Source organism: Ixodes scapularis, unplaced genomic scaffold (assembly GCF_016920785.2).
Source record: "Ixodes scapularis isolate PalLabHiFi unplaced genomic scaffold, ASM1692078v2 PGA_scaffold0__279_contigs__length_252992795, whole genome shotgun sequence".
Taxonomy (NCBI): Eukaryota; Metazoa; Arthropoda; class Arachnida; order Ixodida; family Ixodidae; genus Ixodes; species Ixodes scapularis.
The window spans coordinates 193,042,125-193,063,722 of record NW_024609835.1 but is presented as its reverse complement, the minus strand read 5'-3'; the positions used below and the strand labels follow the sequence as shown (position 1 = coordinate 193,063,722).

Genomic DNA, 21,598 nt, shown 5'->3' with positions numbered 1-21,598 from the left:
AGTCTTCGATCTTCTTCCTTGCGCTTTAGATGGTAGATAGTATGCTTGGTGCAAGCTCGAAGTCCAAAGCGATGTCCTCTTTCTTCCGACCGCTGTCCACCGCCCTCGGAACATTCACTTTTGTCTTCAAAAAGACGGCTTTCCACTTCGTCGTTATTTGCAGCGCCGTTACGAGTGACGTGGTTGGCGGTTGGTTTTAGTCTGCACTGGTACTTGATGCCGCGCAGAGGCCAGCAGCGGCGCCCCCGCCGTTATCCGCTCGGTTCATAGTTAGCGCTACCTCCCAAAACGCGCCTGTTTGCACATCGGGCAATCTAATCTTTTGAAACTTTTCGTTTTAAAATTAATATTTGTTTTACTTTTATAATATTTTATGGTGTTTTGTGATGCAAGGAAAGCAGAAATTGCTTTGCTATAACTGGTAGTGTGTCACATCTCACGGTTGCGGTTTCGTTATATACTAGAACTCCCATTCAAATAAAGCATTACCAACAAAACTTCATGATTAGTTTGCTATATTCGGTATTTCCCTACATCAGTGTTGGTTACAAAAAGGTTCAACTGTACACAGAGCCGCACCTATTAACACTCGCAGTACTGTTTTCGGTGACATTCTGTTCCACTTGCGAGGCTTCAGATCACTTCTCACGTTTTAATAATTTTATTGTAAAAATATAGTACAGCGGAAACTGTTCGCCTGTTTTGTTATACAAACATACCAATGAATCGAATTCAGCGAAAAAAACACCTACAGATTGTACCGCGACGTTTTGAAGATATATTATTTTTTCATAAATACAACTTCAATAATGTTGAATGCTCTCCAGTTTAGCTATTAATGAAATTTAAAGCGAGACGGCATCTGCGGTTAGGCGGAAAACTAAAAAAGGCAAAAAAAATGTAAGAAAAGATCGGCACCAGGTTTTTGGTGCAGATCTGAATCTATGACATGTACTAATAAAAACATCCCGAAAGAACTTCCAATACAAAAATGAAATTCTACCTTAATTTTTACTTACCTTCTGCGTGCTGAAGACATTGAAGGCTTGGTAAATCCTGTACTGGGTGTCGACTTCCGTTACGATCGCGGGAGAGTACTTGATGATATCGTGCTTCATGACGGAAATTACGTCGTTAATTACCATCAGGTGATACTGAAATGAGAGTCACAAGTATGAATTAGGTTGTATGATATCATGTACTAAACCACTGTTGAAATCAGAGTTGGGCAGAAATACTCCAAAATGTATTGGGAAATAAAAATACTGGGATACATTAAAATAGTAGCTAAATTGTAGGCACCAAAATATATCTGTAAAAAATGTATCGCGATGCGTATTGAATATACATTTTAAACAGAGGCGAAAAGTCTTTGGAAATACAATAACAGGAATGCATTTCAGGGAGGGCAGAGATACAAAAACAGAAATACTGATGCTGAAATATATTTTTCAAATTTGTTTAAGTCGCCAACTGAGATGAAGCTTGAAGTGGAAGTTTTTGATCCCGAGATCACTTTCCTGTAGTCTTGGCACTTCGCCTTGAAGGTAGTGGTTTCGGACAAAGAGAAGTCTCCAATGAATTAAAAAACAAACAAAAAAAAAGTTTTATCCAGGATTGACCGCGGTCCCTTCCATGAAAACCCGTCTGTCTGACGAGTGACGCGAAAGTAGTTCGACCTCTAAATAAATTCTATGTTACCCTAAATCCCATAAAAACGTCACCACGCCCCTGTCCCATTATGACGCCCCTGTATTGATCACAGGATGTCACGGTGGAATGAACTGGTATTCTTCATCTGTAGGTGTGGCCTTGAATGTAATACTTTACCCACACTGCTGTGTGAAACGACAATACGTACTTTCGTTGTAGGTTACCTCGTTGGAGATTCTGCAGGCAGTGTCATTTAAATTTTTTTGAGAATATTGGACCACCTGAAGCATCCTGGAACACACGTCTTATCTCCTGTTACGGTTGCAAAAGCAGTACGGTGGCATATCTGTTGTGATAATCCTTACTGCCGACCCTCCGCCACCGACGCATGAATTGCAGTCCTCAAGTCTCGCCCAGCATCACCCAAACAGAGACCACGTGGATTGCGACCTGATATTGCCGGTACAAGTGCAAGTTCTTCGAGAAACAACGCGCTCAAGACGAGTCGAAGGTGTACGAAATCTGGGCCCGCACAGCGAGGTCACGTCTGGCGTCCTTCCTGGGTTTCGAATCACCAGAGCAGTGGGTCACGCTCACGTTGACTGATGACGCGTATACCCTTGAGCCATGCAATATTACAGGCGCAGCCGAAGACTCATTCGGATATGTGTTGGACTTCACTGCGTGAGTCATCCTATTATTTCAAGTCATCCACCGCCAGGCTCGTGCTGCAACGGACTGTGACTAGGATTTGCCGGCTGGGTGTACAGTGTACGCTAGGGCAAGGTAGACGGTATGTGGCGGGCATTGGATAACAGCAAACAATGACTCAAAAAAATCTTTACCTAAGGACCTGCAGCAGAAGATGCTGGGCCACTCTTGGCACGCCACCTAATTGTAGTCCCCGACTACGCAACACTTCTCAAAAGAGAGAAGAGGACGAATAAAAAAATAGTTTGCAGAATCGGAGTGAACCTTGGTGAGCATAGTAACAATGCCCCAGCATCTCCCTGACCCTAGTGCCGTCAAAGGTTTAAAAAAAAAGGCGTTCGAGCTTCTTTTATTTTTCGGGGGGAGGGGGGGGGGGGATATTTTTGAAGAAATGTAACGAAATGCATGTTATTCTGATTGTTTCACGATACCAAGAAGCATTCCAAATGTATTTCGATACAGGAATACAGATACTACTGAAAAAAATGTATCGTGATACACAAATACATATACGAAAAGTATTTCTGAAATACTATCGTGATACATTTGTACCGTGATAATGCCCAACCCTGGTTGAAACTTATTTGGTACAGTATAGAAAATTGAAATTAATAGTGATCCGCAGTTTAGACACTCCGTCTCTTGGCAACTAAACTCCAAGAGATGTCCGTCCATCACCATAAAATGAGAATTCTTCAGATATAATCAGACACAAAAAATAATATTAACAAGCGCGAGATTAGCTGGGGCTATGAGCACAATATTTTTTCCTGTCCATTCCCTGTCTTTGTTTGAATACTACGGTGGTGAGACGGTCTGCGTGTTATCTGATGAAGGATACATGATTACGTTCTAAATTATTTTCAGGCCACATGAAGCCATTGTTTGCGACAGTGGAGACTACGGCCCTATCCCAAAAATGTAGTATCGGATAAACAAACTTCTGGTTTGATAATTTTAAGTTTGTATTATAAGGTATACCGCTTCAGATGCAGAAAAATCTACACGATATTTGAACGTAAGATAAAGTTTTAAAGTTAAGTAAATATATTTTACCAGGTATACGGTTCATGAAAATTTTTTTAACTTTCTCGTACATTTTATTTTCTTAATAAATACTTCGCTTCAGGCACATGCTCTCTTAACTCTAGTATGCTCAAAGCGGCAATATTGCTCTCTCTGTCGTATCCTCTCAATCACTGTACCGTGCGCAGCACCCAAATCCCTACGTCGATTCCCTAAAACCCAGACTCGCGAACTAGTCTGTCAAAACATTAATCAACGTCGTGGCCAGCGAGATGCCGATACTTTAAAGGCCCAGCAACACGCCTAGAAACAAATTAGATCAACAATCTTCGTTTATAAACATCACGTTGATATTAAGGAAAATACTTTTGATATTTCTTTTTCAATTCATATTAAATTAAAATTTGTGCTTCAGTAAGTAAATGAAGGAACTCTAAGAAAATTAGAAATCCGGGAGAATGGGAGGCGCACTCCAGAAATATAGGGTGAGAAAAATAACGAGGCTCGATATAAAATGTCATCCATAGTAACCCTGACAGGCGGGAACAATAAAAAAACAAAACAAAAAAACGCCAGAACGCCGAAGTCACTATGCAGCCGCTTTTAGAGCGCAGCCCTTAGGCGCCCGTTTCCGGCTTGGCCGGCGTCGCCATTACAGTCGGCGTAACCGCGAGGTCACGTGACCCCCGTGAGGCAACGTGACCCACGTGAGGTCCCGTGACCCCGGTGAAGTCCCGTAACCCCGCAAGGTAAAGGGGTATTCACACGAGGGAGAAATCCCGGGGATTTCTCCCCGGCACGCGCGCATCACTAGAAAAAAACGCGAGGCTTTTAAACATTGCAAAGCCTGACGTTCTTGTCGCGGGATGCGCGTGCCGCGGAGAAATCCCCGGGATTTCTGCCTCGTGTCAATAACCCTTTAACGTGACCCCCGTGAGGTCACGAGGGCCACGTGACGCCACGAGGGTCATGTGAACTCACGGTTATGCCGACGGCGATGGCGACGCCTCTCGGAGGGAGGAGTAGCAGGCAGGATGAGGAGGTGAGGAGAAGGGAGGAGGGGTATACCCCCCTCAGTACCCTTCCTTCCTCCTCAAGAGCTTCGCACTACTTTGGCGTTACAGGGAGTTGTAAACGGCTTTCATTTTTTTTTATTTTTTGTTTACTTCAAGTTTCGGCTGCATTGTCTGCATTTATTCTTAAACCAAACGTACAACACATAAAAGATTCTGTTGATTTTAATAGACCACGATCCACGCGAGCAGTCTGAATAAAGAGGTAGCACCATCTATTAATACGTGTACCAAACGCGCCCCGCCACTCGACTCGGTCGTCTGCGTCACCGTCCGCCGTTGACCCTAGAAATTTTTTTGGCTTTATTTCTTATGTAAAATGAGCTGCGCTTTGTAATGTTACATCGACCTGTGAAATACACGCTATGTGGAGGCGTCGAATTTTACGGTTCATTTTAGATCAAACCAGGTTCCTTTAGACACCTTATATTTTTTCCGACATATGAATTGATTGGCTTAGGACACTTCATAGCTTAAATTTGGAATGAATATTTTCATGTTGTATAACACAGCAACTAATAGCTGTTGAAAGTAACGTTCGATCGATATTTTTTGATACTTATAACTATAAAAATAAAAAAGAACATACTAAGCCGTTTCTTAGAGCCCCGCTGGCTTACCGATTTTGGCGTGCGGTCGAAATTCTCCAAGCAGCGGTACTGGAAGTACGTAGCGAAGCCGTCCATGACCCACACGTCATCCCACCACTCGGGAGTGACCAGGTTTCCGAACCACTGCGAGCATACCAACCCCGTGATTGTTTGTTTCCCCGGAAAAACAAGCGCGTAAACTTAACTTACGCTACAAATTAAAATTTGTGATGATTATCCTGATAAAACCTGCGGAGAACAGACGGTGTCGTGCATACATCACGTGCGCGTAACGATCTGTTGTAATTAAGAAATAAAACCTTGAGACAAAAAACAACCAAAGGGACATAGACACCACCGTCTCGAAACCAGCAAAGAGCTCTCTTTTACTTCCACAACAGTCTTCTTCTTTGTCATGTTTTATCTAAATTATACAGATGAAACAGGAGGCACTCTCTCTACACTATGAAGCATAGAGCACACAAACTGAGTCTTCTTGCTTGTGGTCTTTTTTTCTTCACCTATTAAAATTATTTTATGTCCTAACGCCAGGCACACGCAAACCACTGAGAAACTATGAGTATTGAACACAGGTCTAAAGACAGTTTTTCAAATGTCCCTTGCTCACAGGACAAAAACATAAAAAATACTGCAGTCAAAACCTACTCGGGACTAAACAGAAACAAATTCCTTAGTGTCATTATTCAATGTTAAAAAGGGCATGCTTACACATTTTCCGGCGCTCGTGGTCCTAATTCTTTCTTTAATCAAACTTTTAAACTTATCTTCTTTTTTTTTTCTTTGCCAGGCACAGTCGTCTGCTTCCAATCTGGGTAACAATTTCCGCATTCACTCAGGTGTTTTACAATTTCAGAACTGGCAGAAGAAGAATTAACCGCTCTTTTGTGCTCCTATATTCGGTCGTTCAGGCAGCGGCCAGTTCGACCCATGTAAAACCCACAACCCGTTGGTATCTCATAAACTACTGCTACCTCACAAGTGGTTGTCGCTTCTTTGGGAATTTTTTTGGCAACCTTGCTTACCTTCCGAAAAAGGAGTTAGCTTACTTAATTTGAAATCATCTTCAAAAACAACTCGTACACCATGACGTTCAGCTGATGCCATCAGGTTGCGCGAGACAGCATGAAAGAAGGGCTGCATTAGACCGAGCTATGGTAAGCAAGGTTGTCAAAAATAAAAAAACACATAAAGAAGCTGTCACAACTTGTGAGGTGGCAGTAGTATATGGGATACCTGTTGAGGGAATTGCTGCTTCTTGGCGTTCCGAGATATCGATCAGTCTCAACAAACCCCAACACTTTTATATTAAACTACACACACTACACACACGTTCCAAACAGACAACCACTTTCTCGTTCTCCACTTGCTTGCGTTCCAGCTTTCGTTCTGCCCGTCTCCACTTTCCCTACTGTTGATCTTCGCAACTGCATCCGGCCGCTGCGGGTACGAAGTTTACAGCTCGCCCCCCGCGCGGGGTCGTAAATCGTCTCCGCCGAGGCAAGCCATGGTCGCGTGCATCCTCTCCGTAGAGGGAGTCCGATGCCGTCCTCGCGAAAGCTCCAACAACCTCCCCACCGAATGGGCGCGAGCACATTCTGGAGTTCCGTCATTTCTAGGGGGTAGATTAGTTGCACTGGCCTTCGCAATACTGTACCGCGATATACGCAAATCTCGCATGACCGAACCCATGCATCGCGTCCATAAAATACCTTCTCAACCTTCCCAAGCTTCCAAAGCAGTCGTGGAAGTGGCTCTTCCAAAAGGACCAACTGGCCCACTCGGGGTGGAGGGGACTGCTTTTGGTGACTAGCATAAGCAGACCTCAGTTCTCGGAGGTATTCCGCCCCCCACGTCCGCCAAAATAAATTTAGGATCCGTTTTCGCTTTTTGCCACAGACCGCGAGGTGTTTCCGGTGTCGAAGCGAGCGGCTCTCCCCCGGCCGCCGGCAGCGCCGTCAGCCGTCTACTGATTAGAAAGCTCGCCGGCGTGAGAGGGTCGCCCTCTCCCACCTCGTTGTACACACAGGTCAATGGTCTCGAATTCACCACGGCTTCAATTTCGGTGAGAACCGTGGCCAATTCCTCCGCGCCCAGACAATCCTTTCCGATCACTTTCCTCAATGGCACCTTTACTGAGTGCACGAGCCTCTCATAAAAACCTCCCCACCATGGCACCCGTTCGACAATAAATCGCCGTTCTATGCCAGCATTGGCAAAATGCTAAATCACATCAGGGTGTCGAAGTGTCTTCCACAGTTCACTTACCTCTTTTGAGGCCCGGTTAAATGTCAAAGCTTTATCCGAATAAATGACGCGGCATACCCCTCTCCGCGACACAAATCTGCGAAAGGCATACAGAAAGCTCTTTGTCGACATGTCTGTCACTAACTCTAAATAGACCGCTCGGGTGACCACACATGTAAACAACAGCACGTAACATTTGCTGGTGAGGTCGTTCGCCTTAACATACAGGGGTCCCGCAAAGTCTGTGCCCACTACTTCAAACGGGTCCGCTCGCGCTGTACGATCCGCCGGCAAGGGTCCCGTTGGAGCACTTGCAGGAGTCGTGTTGAATCGCTGGCAGGTCACACACGCACGCACCACTTTCTTTAACAGCTGTCTTCCGCGGAGGATCCAGTACTTCTCGCGCAGCTGCCCGAGAGTGACCCTGGCTCCCGCGTGCAGTACCTGGCGATGGGCGTCGACAGTCAGCAACGTTGAGTATCGATGCTCCTTAGGCAGTACAATGGGGTGGCGTTCTTCTCGCGTCAGGTTCGATGACTGGAGTTGACCGCTGATCCTCAGCAATCTCTCTTCATCGATAAAAGTGCAAAAGTCACGCAAGAGCGACCCAGGTGGGGGCGACATTCTCTTTGCTGTACAATCAATATCGGAGGCAAACGCTGATCTTTGTGCTCTCGTTATCCAGTGTGTTTGCGCTACTTGGATATCCTCGGCTGTCAGTGGTCCCATCCTTTTTTTCTGACCATCTGAGGTTATAGATGAACCGTAAAATTCAGGTCGTTGTTCTGTGGGGTTTCAAGGCCGAGCTGAATCTTGAGATATCGAGCAGCTCTTCCGGTACAGTTGCAGTTATCTCGAAGAGCTCTGCTCTTGGAGTCCTCTCCTCGGGGCGTCGTGGGAAAGCTCCTCATCACTTTCCCCTGGCCACTTTGTCGCGGGCAGTAGCAACCAAGTTGGTCCGTTCCACCAGAGCGGTGCAGACAGCAGTCGATCCGCGAACAGCCCTCGTGTCATCAGGTCGGCAGGATTTTCCTTCCCCGGGCAGTGGTGCCACATTGCCTTCTCGCTGTTTGCTTGAATTTCTTGTACTCTATTTTTCGCGGAAGTCTTCCTCCTGGATGCCTCTCTCCTAATCTAATGCAGAGCGATCATTGAGTCCGTCCAGAAGTGGACTTCATCCACTTTGATTTCGAGGTGTGTCTTTACGTACTTAAACAGCTTCGATCCAATCAAGCATGCCATGAGCTCTAATCTAGCAAGGCAGATTTCCTTCAGAGGCGACACGCGGCACTTAGCCAGTAAGAGCGTCGCGGTTGTTTCTCCGGTGTCATCCATTGAGCAGATGAAGATCATGGGTCCGTATGCGGAGGTGCTGGCATCAGAGTACACGTGCAACGTTCGACGTACAACGTTGCCCTTCAGCTCGCTGTCGTAGAATCTGGGCACGTTAATTTGCTGAAGTGTGGTGAGCTTGTCGCACCAGTTGTTCCAGCCACTCAACAGTTCTTCCGGTAGTGTTTCGTCCCAGCGCAGGTTCAGCTTCCAGATTTCCTGAAACAAGGTTTTGGCTCGCACCACGAAGGGGGAGAGGAAACCAAGGGTGTCATAGAGTCGTGCTGTCGTCTGGAGCACGAAACGCTTGGTGTTTCTTCGTTGGCGGGCAAACTCAATCACATGTTCTGCCGAAAAGGAAAGCCTGTATTCATTCGGCTTCCACGTCAGACCGAGTACCTTCAACACACCCGTTTGTTGTCTTAATGGTCTCTCATCGGGACCCTTGCCTTCAAGAATTTTCGACAGGGCTGAGCTATTGGAGCCCCACTTATGGAGCTTCATCCCCGCTTATCCAAATATCTCGATCGCCTCGTTGCAGAATGTCCGGGCGTCCTCTTCCCTTTCCGCGCCCGTCAAGTGGTCGTCAAGGTCGACCGATCTACCCAGTCGCTCTGCTGTCTTGGGGGATACGCTCTCCATTTCTTTAAAATGATGTCGTAGGGTCGCGGCCAACAGAAAGGGGCTGGACGTGGCTCCGAAAATGACCCTCGTCAGACGCCAGACTTCCACCTGCGGAGTTGTCTGGTTCGGTTGAGGAAGTCCTTTGTACCAGAGGAACCGCAGAGAGTTGTCATCCTCCGGGTTTACTCCAATTTGAAGGAAGGCCTTTTCGACGTGCGCGAACAGTGCCTCCGGGTGTTGCCTGAAGTTGAGAAGCAGGCTAACAAAGTCTGGGTTCAGGTTCGGACCGCTCTCCAGGTTGTCGTTTAGTGACTTGCAGTTCGGTCCGTGCGAAGACGCGTCGAAAACGATTCTCATCTTCGCGTGTACTACATGCCCCACCAGGCTGTTCTGCGAGAAGGCAGCAGTACGACGTACACGTGCTCACCCGAGTTATCTTCTCTCTCGGCCCTCTCAGCCATTGCGTTCTCGACGTAAAGCCGGACTGCCTGATCATATCTCTGTATGAGCTCAGGATTCTTGCTCAGCTTCTTTCGTTGGCTTTCGAGTCTCTTCCAAGCGATCTCTCGGTTGCAATCAAGCTTTACATCAGGTTTCCAAGGGAGGCTCACTTCGTATCGTCGATCAGATTTGGCGATGCCTCTCCCAAAGCGCAGCATGATGTCGCTAACGGAGTGATCCTGGACCTCTGCGTCCTCAACTCCCATACTCTCAAGCTCCCAAAATCCTCTCAGGACAGCCGTGTTCTCCTGGTCGCTCACGGCAGCTCTGAGGACGATCACTTGGGAACAGTTGACAACAGCTGCAGTCGCCTGGGAGCGCCTATGTACTGCCCAACCAAAGGCGGTCTCTACTGCCGCCAGGTTCTCGCTCAGTCGACGGACTCTTCCCGTAACGTGTCCCCAGTTGTGCTTCGATCCTAGAAGGATTCCTACTCTGTTGCACTCGAGTCCGTTCAGGTCGTCACCAACCGTTAGTCCGAGCTCCTCCATATTCACCAGGATGTCTTCATCCGGGCCAGGAAGTTCTTGTTCGCTAATAGAACGCGTCTCGAGGGCGTCTATCTCGTATGTCTGACCGGTTAGACGATTACTCAAAACTGCTTGTACTCTACGGTACGTTTGTTCGTTAGTCTTGCCACCGAACACTCCGACGGTCAGAACCTCCGTTCCGAGAAGCTTGCAACAAAGACCCCTCGACAGCTCCTCTGTAATGAAGGAGCGCTGACTACTGTTGTCGAAGAGAATGCGGGCCAACTTTTTTCTGTTCTTGCTTTCCATCCACGCGGTAACCGTTTGCAGAAGAACAGCCGGTTTGTTGCCCTTCTCGCTCACATGCAGGTTGAGAGGCGTCTTGTCTTTCTTCCGCGTTTCATCTGATCCGCTGGCAGCTCGTCCCGGCAAGTAATCTGGATCACACATAGTGGATACATGCTTTCCTCAACACCTGTCACAACGGAGCGTGCCGCGACATATTCTTGCCGTGTGGTTCGGCTTTGTGCACCGGAAGCACCTGCGATCGGCTTGCAGCCTGCACTTCTTTTCCTTGAGTTCGATCTCCGCGGTCTGGTGTGCTGTGCGCCTTTGATTTGCAAAGAAAGCATTCCATGCTGTCTATCCTGCCATGCAAGGCCGTAGCGGTAGCTTTTCGAGTCTTGGCGTTGTTTAGGCGCCTCTTCGGGAGTTCATACATGGGGAAACAATGTGGAGGCTTACCGCCGGCGTCTTCGGGTTGTTCCTTGGATGTTTTCTCCCGGCTCTCCACCTCGATCTTGAGAAAGTTCAGCAGTGCGCGCACATCCTTAACGGGTCCTTGTTCCGTTGCTGAGTCGGAGCCGATGTCGGTTGCTGATGTTCCCCCGGCGGTGGCGTTTTCGACGTTCCCCGAAGACATCTTGCGGTTGAACTCCAGCCTCATGTCGTCCGGAAGCGCACGAAGCAGAACCGGGTAGAGCATGGCACAGTATGACTGATCTGTCACACCCAACGCCCGAAGGCCCCGGATGCGAGCCTGGACGCTGTCGTAGATCCGCCGCAGAGCTCTGACGCTGCGTGATGACGGCATTTGATTGATATCAGCTCCGCCTGGTTCTCGAAACGCTGCTGCAGGAGCTCGATGATGTGGGCGTAGCATTCAGCGGTTGGGTGCAGTCCTGCGATGGCGGCTGCTCCGTCACCAGTCAGGGCTGGTCTCAAGTAGTTGAATTTTTCTGAGGACGATAGTTCCGGATTTTCATGTATGGTGGTCTGAAATTGCTCCCAGAAGGGCTGCCGATTTCTTCGGTGTCCGTTAAACTTGATGCGCTCTAATTTGGGAAGCTTGATTTTTGATGTCACCTTTCTTGCTTCCCGCTCTTAATTCGGTTTCCCGCTTGCTCGTTGGCTGTCCTCCGGGCTTTTCAGTTTCCTTTTGAGCTTCACTAGGCACGTGACAATCTTCTCAGAATAATTTATCAGTTGCGTGAATTCTGCTTCGGCTTCTTTTTCGGAAATCAACGACTCGATCGCGGCATCTACGTGGTTGAGTTGGTCCCGAGCGAGGCTTAGACGTTCGATCAATATATCGAGATCATCGACGGTCGGCGTAGCTGATTGTAATAAATCCTCTGCCACGCTGAGGAGCCTCGTAACTTGCGTTCGATGCGTTTTTCGTTTTTTCTTGAGGACGTCCATTGCCGTTCAGTCCTGGCTTGCAGTGCTGCTTGTTTCTGTCGGTCTATCGTAGATGGTGCCGTTGATTACCAGGTTTCGCCCGTTCAGTTGCTACGTTCCCTTCTCTGTCTGCTGGCGATTCGATCACACGTTGCTCATGGGCTTCATTTGTAGTGCGATAGTTTCTGTCCCGCGTTTCGGCATCAATTATTTTGTTGAGGGAATTGTTGCTTCTTGGCGTTCCGAGATATCGATCAGTCTCAGCAAACCTTAATACTTTTATTTTAAACTACACACACTACACACACGTTCCAAACAGACGAACCACTTTCTCGTTCTCCGCTTGCTTGCGTTCCAGCTTTCGTTCTGCCCGTCTCCACTTTCCCAACTGTTGATCTTCGCGACTGCATCCGGCCGCTGCGGGTACGAAGTTTACAGCTCGCCCCCCGCGCGGGATCGTAAATCGTCTCCGCCGATGCAAGCCGTGGTCGCGTGAATCCTCTACGTAGAGGGAGTCCGATGCCGTCCTCGCGAAAGTTCCAAGAATATCAATAGGCTGTGGGTTCTCGCACCTGGGTCAAACTGACCGATGTCTGAACGTCCGAATTTTGGACCACAAAAGGGCGGTTAATTCTTCTTCTGCCAGTTCTGAAATTTTAAAACACCCGAGTGAATGCGAAAATTTTTACCCAGATTGGAAGCAGACGAGCTTTCTTGGAAAAAGATCATGGGCCATTTCACTTTGCGAAGGTGGATATCCAGCGAAGCTGTTTATCACACGACACGTCCGTGACATAGAATTTGAACAGAGATTCCAACACATTTATTGCCTTGATCGGTGATCGTCGTGCAGAAAGGTACGCAAACACATGTCGAGGACTATCCTCGCCCCGATATGCCGCCAGGTCATGGTCGTCCGTAGCGACCACGCCCTGGTAGCTCTTACAAAGAACATAGACGCGATAAGGACTTGCTGCTAAACGGTCATCGACGACGCCGTCTCTCGCTCGCATCGAATACCCTCCCCGTTGCACAGCAGATCCTACAACAATCGCACTGTGCTCTTTGACCAGTGGTACCGCAGTCCAAAGCATTGACCGAGCATCGCAAAGGCGTCTGCCCTCTGGCGAAAAAGCCGTTGATATGCACGTTGTTTAAAAAAACGTTGCACAACAGGAACAACCACCATTGTTTGCGTACCAGAATAACTTTTCGCGTGATCGCAGTCAAAGCTACAAGCACGAGCATGTCGTTCATTGCACTGCAGCAAGGACCTTGAAAGCCCGGAGCACGTTCTTGTAGCTTTTAGTAAAACAAAGTATAGGGTGTGTCGAGTTGGTCGAGTAATGCCGCGGTTAATAGGTCTGCGAGCTCCGCAGTTGTCTACGTAGGTAGAGCATAGCAGAACGAAAAAAAGTGACTTAAAGGGGCGATGCAACGATTTTTGTATTTTGCGCAAATACCGCTTAGAACGGATCCCTGACATTAATGGCCTGTGAAATACCCGTTCGGTTTTCCCCACACGCAATCGAAGTCACAGAAAAAAGTTAAGAAAACGAGCAGAGTCTGCCCCCTCAACTCGCAGCCAGAACAAGCGGCCACGTGATCTGGAGCCGATTACACGCCGACAATGTTGATCATATAGCCATGCGCTGGGGTTGGCAAGGCGCAGGACATGCGCTGAGTTCCAGACATTGTAATGGTTCGGCTGTCGTCGTCATTGCAGCGATTGGACACAGGACACTACCCGAATGCTTCTCGAGCTATCGATTATCACGAGCACAACTCGAGTGTCCACGCCATGCTCGGCTCCAATTTAGGAGCCGTATTCAAATATCGTCACTGGGCGGCACCGCTACCGCCCAGTTACGTCACCAGGTTTTGCGAAGGAGACATTGAATGAAAACACTCGGTTTTGTCCTCGAAATTACAACGCAACAAAGGAGTTTCTTGGTCAGTGGCGTTGCGTGCGAGTATTCTTGAGTCACACTAGTGTCAGTAAGCTGGTGTGAAGTGAAAAACAGTCCAATTGAATATTGTTGCACCGTCCCTTTAACGGCGGTTGGCGGCATTCGAGTTTCACGAACGTTCCCAGGGAAACACCATCGAGTCATCACGCTCGCTCTGGCCAACTGGAGTGAGTGACGTCCAGAGGGAGAACAATGCACTAATACGCGTCTCTGACGCCACGCAGCTGCGGTGGCGCTGCTGTTGACTCTGCTCGTGCACAAACGTATGACTTGACTCGGGTCTGGTTCCTGCGCAGGCGCAGTGCCTACACGTGGTGTGGGCGAATGGAAACTTGTTTGTCAGCAGCTTGGAGGCCTTAGTTTAACGCCTCCCATAAAGTATAGTTTCGACAGAGTAAAAAGAGTCCGTCAAACCATAGCCTCCTGTATACTGATAATGCCTGCCCAATCGCCGGTTGCCAGCTATCACCACAAGGGTGCGCCGTTTTCCTATAGAAGACAGAAAACGTGAACGACGGAATTAAACCTTTCTCGTGAGTTCTTGCATTGTTGTGCTGCTTTGGGCAAGGCATGGTAGCGGTGGAACTTAGGTAATTTATTCATTACTTTTTTCCTAGCACGCATCTCGCCGCGGGTTAGCCAGACTCGCAAAGAAACGTGCCGGGGCATGATTTTCCGGAACGCCAAGCAACTCCCGGAACCATAAAAAGGGACTGAGCCACATTTTGAGCAAATACTGCGTCTCAAATTCTATCTCGTCCTCGTCAAGCACCGTTTTGCGACATACACGAAGAAAGGTTTGTCAAGACAAGCCTTTGTTGATGTCCATTTGGATAAAGCCTCACCATTATGCTCAGGCTTCACTCAAAGCTCCGCTTGGTTCGTGCCTCCTTGTCATCAAAGCTTGATCATGCCATGTTCCACGGCCTCTTTCGGTGTTGCTTGACTGACTGACTATTTCAGCTCTTTCTCGCGCACCTAGAGGTTGAGGCAGGTTCCTGACAACCGACACAGTGGGTCATTACATATCGTGACCCCCGGCACAGTTAACATATTCCGCACTGCTTAAAAGACTTCGTAGCAGTTGTAGCCCCAGAGGACTCTGGCCGTTGCAATTTATCGTCCCCTTCTGGTCTTCACCTGCTACTTGGCGTGAGCAATAAAAGCTTTAAGTGTTCGCCGACTTGACATTCTGAAACTTAACTAGCTAGTCCGTCCGATCTGTTTTTGTACTGCCTCATACCTACAGTCCAATACATTTATTCCCTTTTGGAAACTACATATCTTGCCGCTCACACGCTGTGAGATATGCGTACCGGAACTATTGGAATCACGTACGTTACAGTGGCAGCAGCGCGCAGCGGACAAGCACCGCCTTCATTTTATGGAGAGCTCCTGGCGGTGATTATGTGAAGCAGACGCTACGCCGCCAAAGTATGCGAAAGCTGGAAAATGGGCAGGCATTGTCAATATAAAGAAGGCTATGGGTGAATGCTCGCCCTCATCAGGTGCTTAATCACAAAGCACGTATATCACCTTGCACTGATTTGGTTCCGGCGCACGCGCAATGCGCCCAAGTGGTTCGGGTAAACGCGGAGTGTATCTAGACATCATTAAAATAACGCAAACATGACAAGGACAACAAAAAAGGCACACGTACAACAGGACTGGCGTGTATCAACAGTGCGTTTGTCTATAACAATCATCATCCCTGCCCATTCTAATCTGGATGAGCATCATACCGGAGTGCGGTCGGTTTTAACCGTATCACTACTTCGAGATGCATATCAAGAACTACAGGGTGGCAGTGGTACTGCACTGGCTAAATGTCCCCTTTACAACTGAAAGACCAGACGCCCATTGCAGCTGACTATACAGAAAACAATTATTATTACCTCAGTGGTGAGAGGTAAAAGTGCGGAATGGGTGTTGAATCCGATGACAATCAATCCGTTGATTGAGCGCTGCACTTAATGAGCGAACCGGTATTTACACTTTCAGAGCGCAGCTGTTGGGCGCCCGTTTCCGGCTTCAGCGGCTTTGCCGTCGGCGTCACCGTCGACGAAACTGCGCGGTGTATTATCGGACGTTTCGCATAATGACTTCATACGAGACCTCACGTGTGACGTCACGAGGTTCACTAGGGTCACGAAGCTCTCTCGTGAACCTTCACAGTGAATGTCAGAACCGTCAAGAGGTCTTCACGAGTGACGTCACGAGGATCACCAGGGTCATGAGGATCACGAGTTATTTAACGAGGGAGGAGGGAGGCAGAAAGAGAAGGGGAGAGGTAGGAGGAGGGGAAAAGAAAGGAAGGAGAATGTGATGAGGAGCAGGGAGGAGAAGGAAGAGGGGCATTCCCTGGTCTCCATACCCTCTACAACTCAAGAACTGCGCTCTGATTCGGCATGACAGGAAATTGTAAACGTCTTTCTTTTTTTTTTTAATTACCCAAGCACCAGGAAGGAGTCTGGAAACGTTAAGATACACATCCTGCACGCGCTAGCCTGATTTTTATAAAATCAAATCGAAGTAAATTACTGAAATGAGCGGTTAACGAATACAGTGAAAGTGGGGTGTCTTCAGATAGGGACAATCATGGTAGCGCCATGCCTATTTTTAATTTTAATTAAACTTTTATATGAGGTAGCGAAACCTGTCGACACAACGGGACAAACCTTACTTTTGCAAGATACTTCATTGTATTTGTGAAAAAATCGCATTTGAGAGGACGTTAAAAAAACGATTTTCCCAACTGCGCGATGACGCAAATTTGAAGGCCGTTGAAATAAAGAATACAGCTCCCTGCACCATCAAAAGGTTTACCTGTCATTCGAGCGTACATTTTCTGCCAGAATTAGGTAAATTTAACTGATATGAGTATATATTTCAAGCTAAATAAAATGCAAAACTTGAATTCTGGAGCAAATCTTACATATTGACGCATTTTTGGCGATTTTTTTAAAGTCGCTTTTAATTTATGTTCCAATGCTGAAACTTTCTCTGCCGAGTGTTTCATGCCTTGCGGACGTTTAACAAATTAGTTAGCGGTGAATATTTTGTCAATTTCGAGAAAGTCAAAATTTTGCGAATTTTGTGTGGCAATTAAAAAATATTCACGATTTTCATTGAATTTTACCCGATAGGCCCTTCATGATCGGTAAGTACAAATCTGCAAAGGCATGTTGCATTATTTTCTTATAAAAGGCGAAAAAAAAACAAAAAAAAAACGTTCAAGCTTTCCATTCTGGTGAAGAAGGCACAGCAGCGGAGCTGTAGCTTCTGTTCTCGGCGATGGCTTTCCAGGCGAGCGGTGCGCTCTTCTTTCGCAATGGAATCTGAAGCGCCCTACACAGTGTAACTTTAGGCGATAGCGGCTTCGCGGAAGTTGCGCAACCATTCGCGCTGCTGCGCACATCGCCGCTCGTTCTGTTCCCGCTCTTTTTCCTCCGAAGAAAAGTTGCCTTGCTCTATGAGCGACGGCGGCAAGCAGACAACTGGCAAACACAACATTTCGGACAGCTACCGCCATCTATGAGCAACAGCGGCAACCAGAGTGTTGTATCGGCCACGAGTGTCGACATTTGTTTGGTACCGGACACGATTCTGGGGAAACTAGCCCTTAAAAGCTTTGTTGTAAAAATAAATGTGTAACCAGGTCGTGGTCGCATCACTTACCGCAGGAGCATTTCTGTCTTATCGACTAGTGGTACATGAGCGACGCATGCCACACTATCCGTACTTGGTCGTCAGGTGCCATAAACCATTTCATAAATAACACAGGAACTTGTTTTGATCGCTGATTTCGCTGGTATTTGTAATGAATACTGAACTTTACGGCGAATCCGATTCTTATTAATGTGTTATACTTGGCTGGTTAGATGCTCATCGAGCTACATTTTCAAATTAGTCATTTAATACCAGTACTTGGCTGACACAATAATTTGATTCGTTGTTCTAGGCACCGCTAGGACCGAGCGATGTTACAGAAGCTTTTGGCCCGACCGATGGAGGGCGTGGCGTGAACGGAAGGTTAAGCTAGTGACATATTATGGCATTGTGACGCATGGCGTATAACTGGACTACAAGTCAGAGTATAATTGAAGACAACGCCGGAGGAAAACAAGTGTTTCTTGGTGCAGACTTGCCAAAAAATGAGTAACAGCCCTCAATTCCCCTCTCTGTGGCAGAAAGTGAGGCCGAATGTTACACCCGCGCGCGCAAAGGCGAGCGCACCTCACCCAGTCGCGGGGGCGTTACGCGTCACCGGCGGCGACCCTGCGTGCTGTAAACATAACCGGCCGGGCGTGTGCCGATAATAAACAAAAACTAAAGTCATTCCTCCTGCGGTAGCACACCAGCCCCGCCCCACGGAAGAACAAACACAGAGAACGAAGGGGGGAGCAAGGACTGTTTGAGAGTTTTGCCGGTGTGTACGACGAATGTAGGAAACATGTTTGACGCATCGGTCTCTACAGGAACGTAGCCGGGAGGGGGGGGGGGGGGGGGGCACAGGGACACCCCCAGCCACCCGAAATCTTTTACTTTGCTGGGGCCTCCTCTCCGTCCTCTCCCTTATACAGCATTTGGTCATGGGCGCCCCGCCCTCCCTCCCCCTCCCCCCCCCCCCCCCTCCCCCGAATCAAAATTCTGGCTACGTGCCTGGGTCTGTAGTTGTGTCCGCTCCAGTGCCCATTGAGGATTTTCCGCCTATGGTTCAAAACCGCATTTCTACGTGCGTCGTAGCGTCAAAGAAGTCGACGCGCAGCTATGCCTCTGTTTGCGACCATCTAACTCATGATTCGGCTCATGCATGCTTAGCCTTGTCAAAATTAAGGCACACCTCGAGGACTACGCACCAATCTACTCTCGCCTCGCCTACGTAAGCGATAGAGCGGCCGCTCATTGTAAAAACCGATACTAATTGTACGCTTTAGAGTGGTGCCTAGAAGTAAGAATCAATTTATTTTGTCAACCAGGCGCTAATATTAAAGTACTAACTTTAAATGGTAGCACAATGAACGTCTAACCAGCCAAGTATAATACCCTAATAAGGATGGGAAGCGCTGCAACGTTCAGTTTTCGTTGGCAATATCCCCCTCATAAGCAATGAAACCAAGTTCACGTGCTATTTTTAGAGTGCTTCATGGTGCCTGGGCCTTCACATGACCAAGTACGGATATACTGTGGCATGCGTCGCTCGTGTACCACTAGATGTTAAGACAGAAACGCCCCAGCGGTAATTGACACGACCACGACCTGGTTACACATTTATATATGTTTTTGTTTCAAAACAAAATAATGCAAAAAGTTTCTGAAGTTTTCTATTTACCGGTCATCAAGGGCGTATCGGGTAAAATTTGAAGAAAATCGAGAATGCTTATTGTTTTTGATTGCCGCACAAACATCACAAGATTTTGACTTTTTTGATTTTGACGACATTTTCGGGCGAAATCCAGAAAAATATGTTCAACAGTAGAACGCTAAATAATTTCTTAAGCGTTTGCAAGGCATTAAACACTGGACACAAAACGTTTCAGCTTTAGAACATAAATTTAAAGCGACTTAGAAGTTCGCCCAAAAATCCCTCGTTATGTAAGATTTTCTCCAGAGGCCAAGTTCGGCATTTTATTTCACTTGAAATATATCATTATATAAGTTGAATTTGACTAATTGTGGCAGAAAAATATTCTTGCATCACACGTAAAACGTTTGACGGTGTAGAGAGCTGTATTCTTTATTCCTCTGGCCTTCAAAGTTGCGTCATCGCGCAGTTGGGAAAGTTGTTTTTCAACATCCTTTAAAATGCGATTTTTTTCACGAATACTATGAAGTATCTTGCAAAATTAAGGTTTGTCTCGTTGTGTCAACAGGTTTCACTACCTCATGTAAAAACGTAATTGAAAATAAAAAAAAAATTGGCGTTACACCATCGTGACCGACCTTATCTGAACCCACCCAGTGATATCCGTTTTATGTTTTTTTTTTTTTGCTTTAGAAATGTTACTGTTCCACACACCAGCACACGCTGTGCTGTAACAACACTCAAAGCATACTGCTTTCTGCATGAATCATTGAGGAAAAGGCAAGCGGCCAGACGCCGCTTACCAATCGCCACGAGATAGGGACATCTTTGGGGCTGCGAACAACCGCGGAACTCCGTTCAGTTTTCTTGCTCCGCACACACTCATGGCTACAAGCGGGAGAGTAAAGCCGAGGACAGCGCTGATTGAGCATTGCGGTCAACTCATGAGGCGAAAGCAGCTTCCACAACTTACATCTCGGGGTCTTTTACCATGTTTTATATTTACGGCGATTTGTGCTTGTTGTTCTTGCGCGATCTCGTAAGCAACATTTTCTGGAGCCTGCGTCTGCCACAGGTAATTCACACGGTGTCGTATTGGCTTGGAGTGAATTGCCTGCTCAGTCTCGCATTTCGGCATTCGCCCAAAATATCCAGAAGAACTAACTCGACTCAAGTTTGGGTCAATGTGTGTTCAATTGTCCCCGAGTACAAAGAGATAGGGCATTGGACACCATGTTTATTAGCATGCAAACGTGCTTTGTTTATTCAAGGGTGCTTACCAATTACGTGCAGAACACGACCTTGGATTAAAGCTATTAAACCAAGCCAAGAATTTAAAAAAAACAAAAAAAACAGGGACTTAGCCTCAGTGGCTTTGTCGAGTGCATGAATACGAAGTCTGCACTCTCCACGTATTTCAACTCTCACACCTGTCATTTCCTTTTGCCTAGAGTTGTAAACAGTTTGCTGATAAGATTTCTGCGCATGGCGGCGGGTATGTAGATGTGTTTCGGTGGAAACTGCGGATGCTAGGCCGGCGCAATGAAGGGCCGCCTCTTATTTAAATAAGTAACAAATAAATCGCTTACAAAGATGGGGCGCGGAAGCTCGTTATGCGCAATATCGTCATACCACACCCCCTAAGTTATTTCTAGCAAGTTACCTTGTTTCGAGCAAATTCGGATATCAAGCGTCACTCTTCGGTTAGTCGTAGAGTACCTCACAAAGAATTCGGGCATGAGAGCAGCACGCGTGTGCGCGGAGCTTACCACCAAACGTCTTCCGTACGGCCGCCACTTGGTGCTCCCGTTAGACCGCATGTTAAAATAAACATCGTTAAACTGAGTTCAGTTCCGGATTTTATGTTACAATGGAGTCTCGTGGTAGAAAAAAAAACGCATCTCGACGTGGTGAATGATGTTGATTGGGGCGAAGATCTGGTGGGTGCTTGTCTGCGTAGACGCTGAGCCGCAGCATGCCGAGCTTTTCGTTCGTTTTCATCCATGTCACGCTGCGGTCAAATGCTCAAATGCGTGTAGAGGAGGTATTCACTGGAAGCCATATTGGAGGGCGATGTTTAGAGCGCGTTCTCAGAACGAACTCAAATTAATAGCCTGCTAAGACCGGTAACCTTGATGGTGCTAAGTGCACGCTCCAAAAGGACTGCGGAAGCTCGCTGTCAGCACGCGCTCAGCAGCAGCGCACACGGATATGGCAGCCAGTGAATACTTCCTATAACCACGTTCCATACCACACATTCTCTTTCTGACATGGATGAAAACGAACGAAAGGCTCGACATGCTGCGGCTCACCGTCTAAGCAGACAAGCACCACCAGAGCTTCGCCATAATCAACATCATTCACCCCGTGGAGATGCGGTTGTTGTTGTTGTTGTTTT

The 21,598-nt window shown here is 47.4% G+C and overlaps 1 protein-coding gene across 1 annotated transcript in view; it reads right to left on the bottom strand.

Moving 5' to 3' along the window:
* LOC115328540 (aminopeptidase Ey-like) overlaps window positions 1–21,598 on the bottom strand; it is an 81,825-nt gene that overhangs the window by 43,800 nt on the left and 16,427 nt on the right. The window contains exons 8-9 of the mRNA XM_042293778.1: window positions 5,084–5,197; window positions 1,020–1,154 (exon numbers count right to left, since the gene is read on the bottom strand). Of these exons, the coding sequence (XP_042149712.1) occupies window positions 1,020–1,154; window positions 5,084–5,197 (249 nt within the window). The remainder of the gene's footprint in view (window positions 1–1,019; window positions 1,155–5,083; window positions 5,198–21,598) is intronic.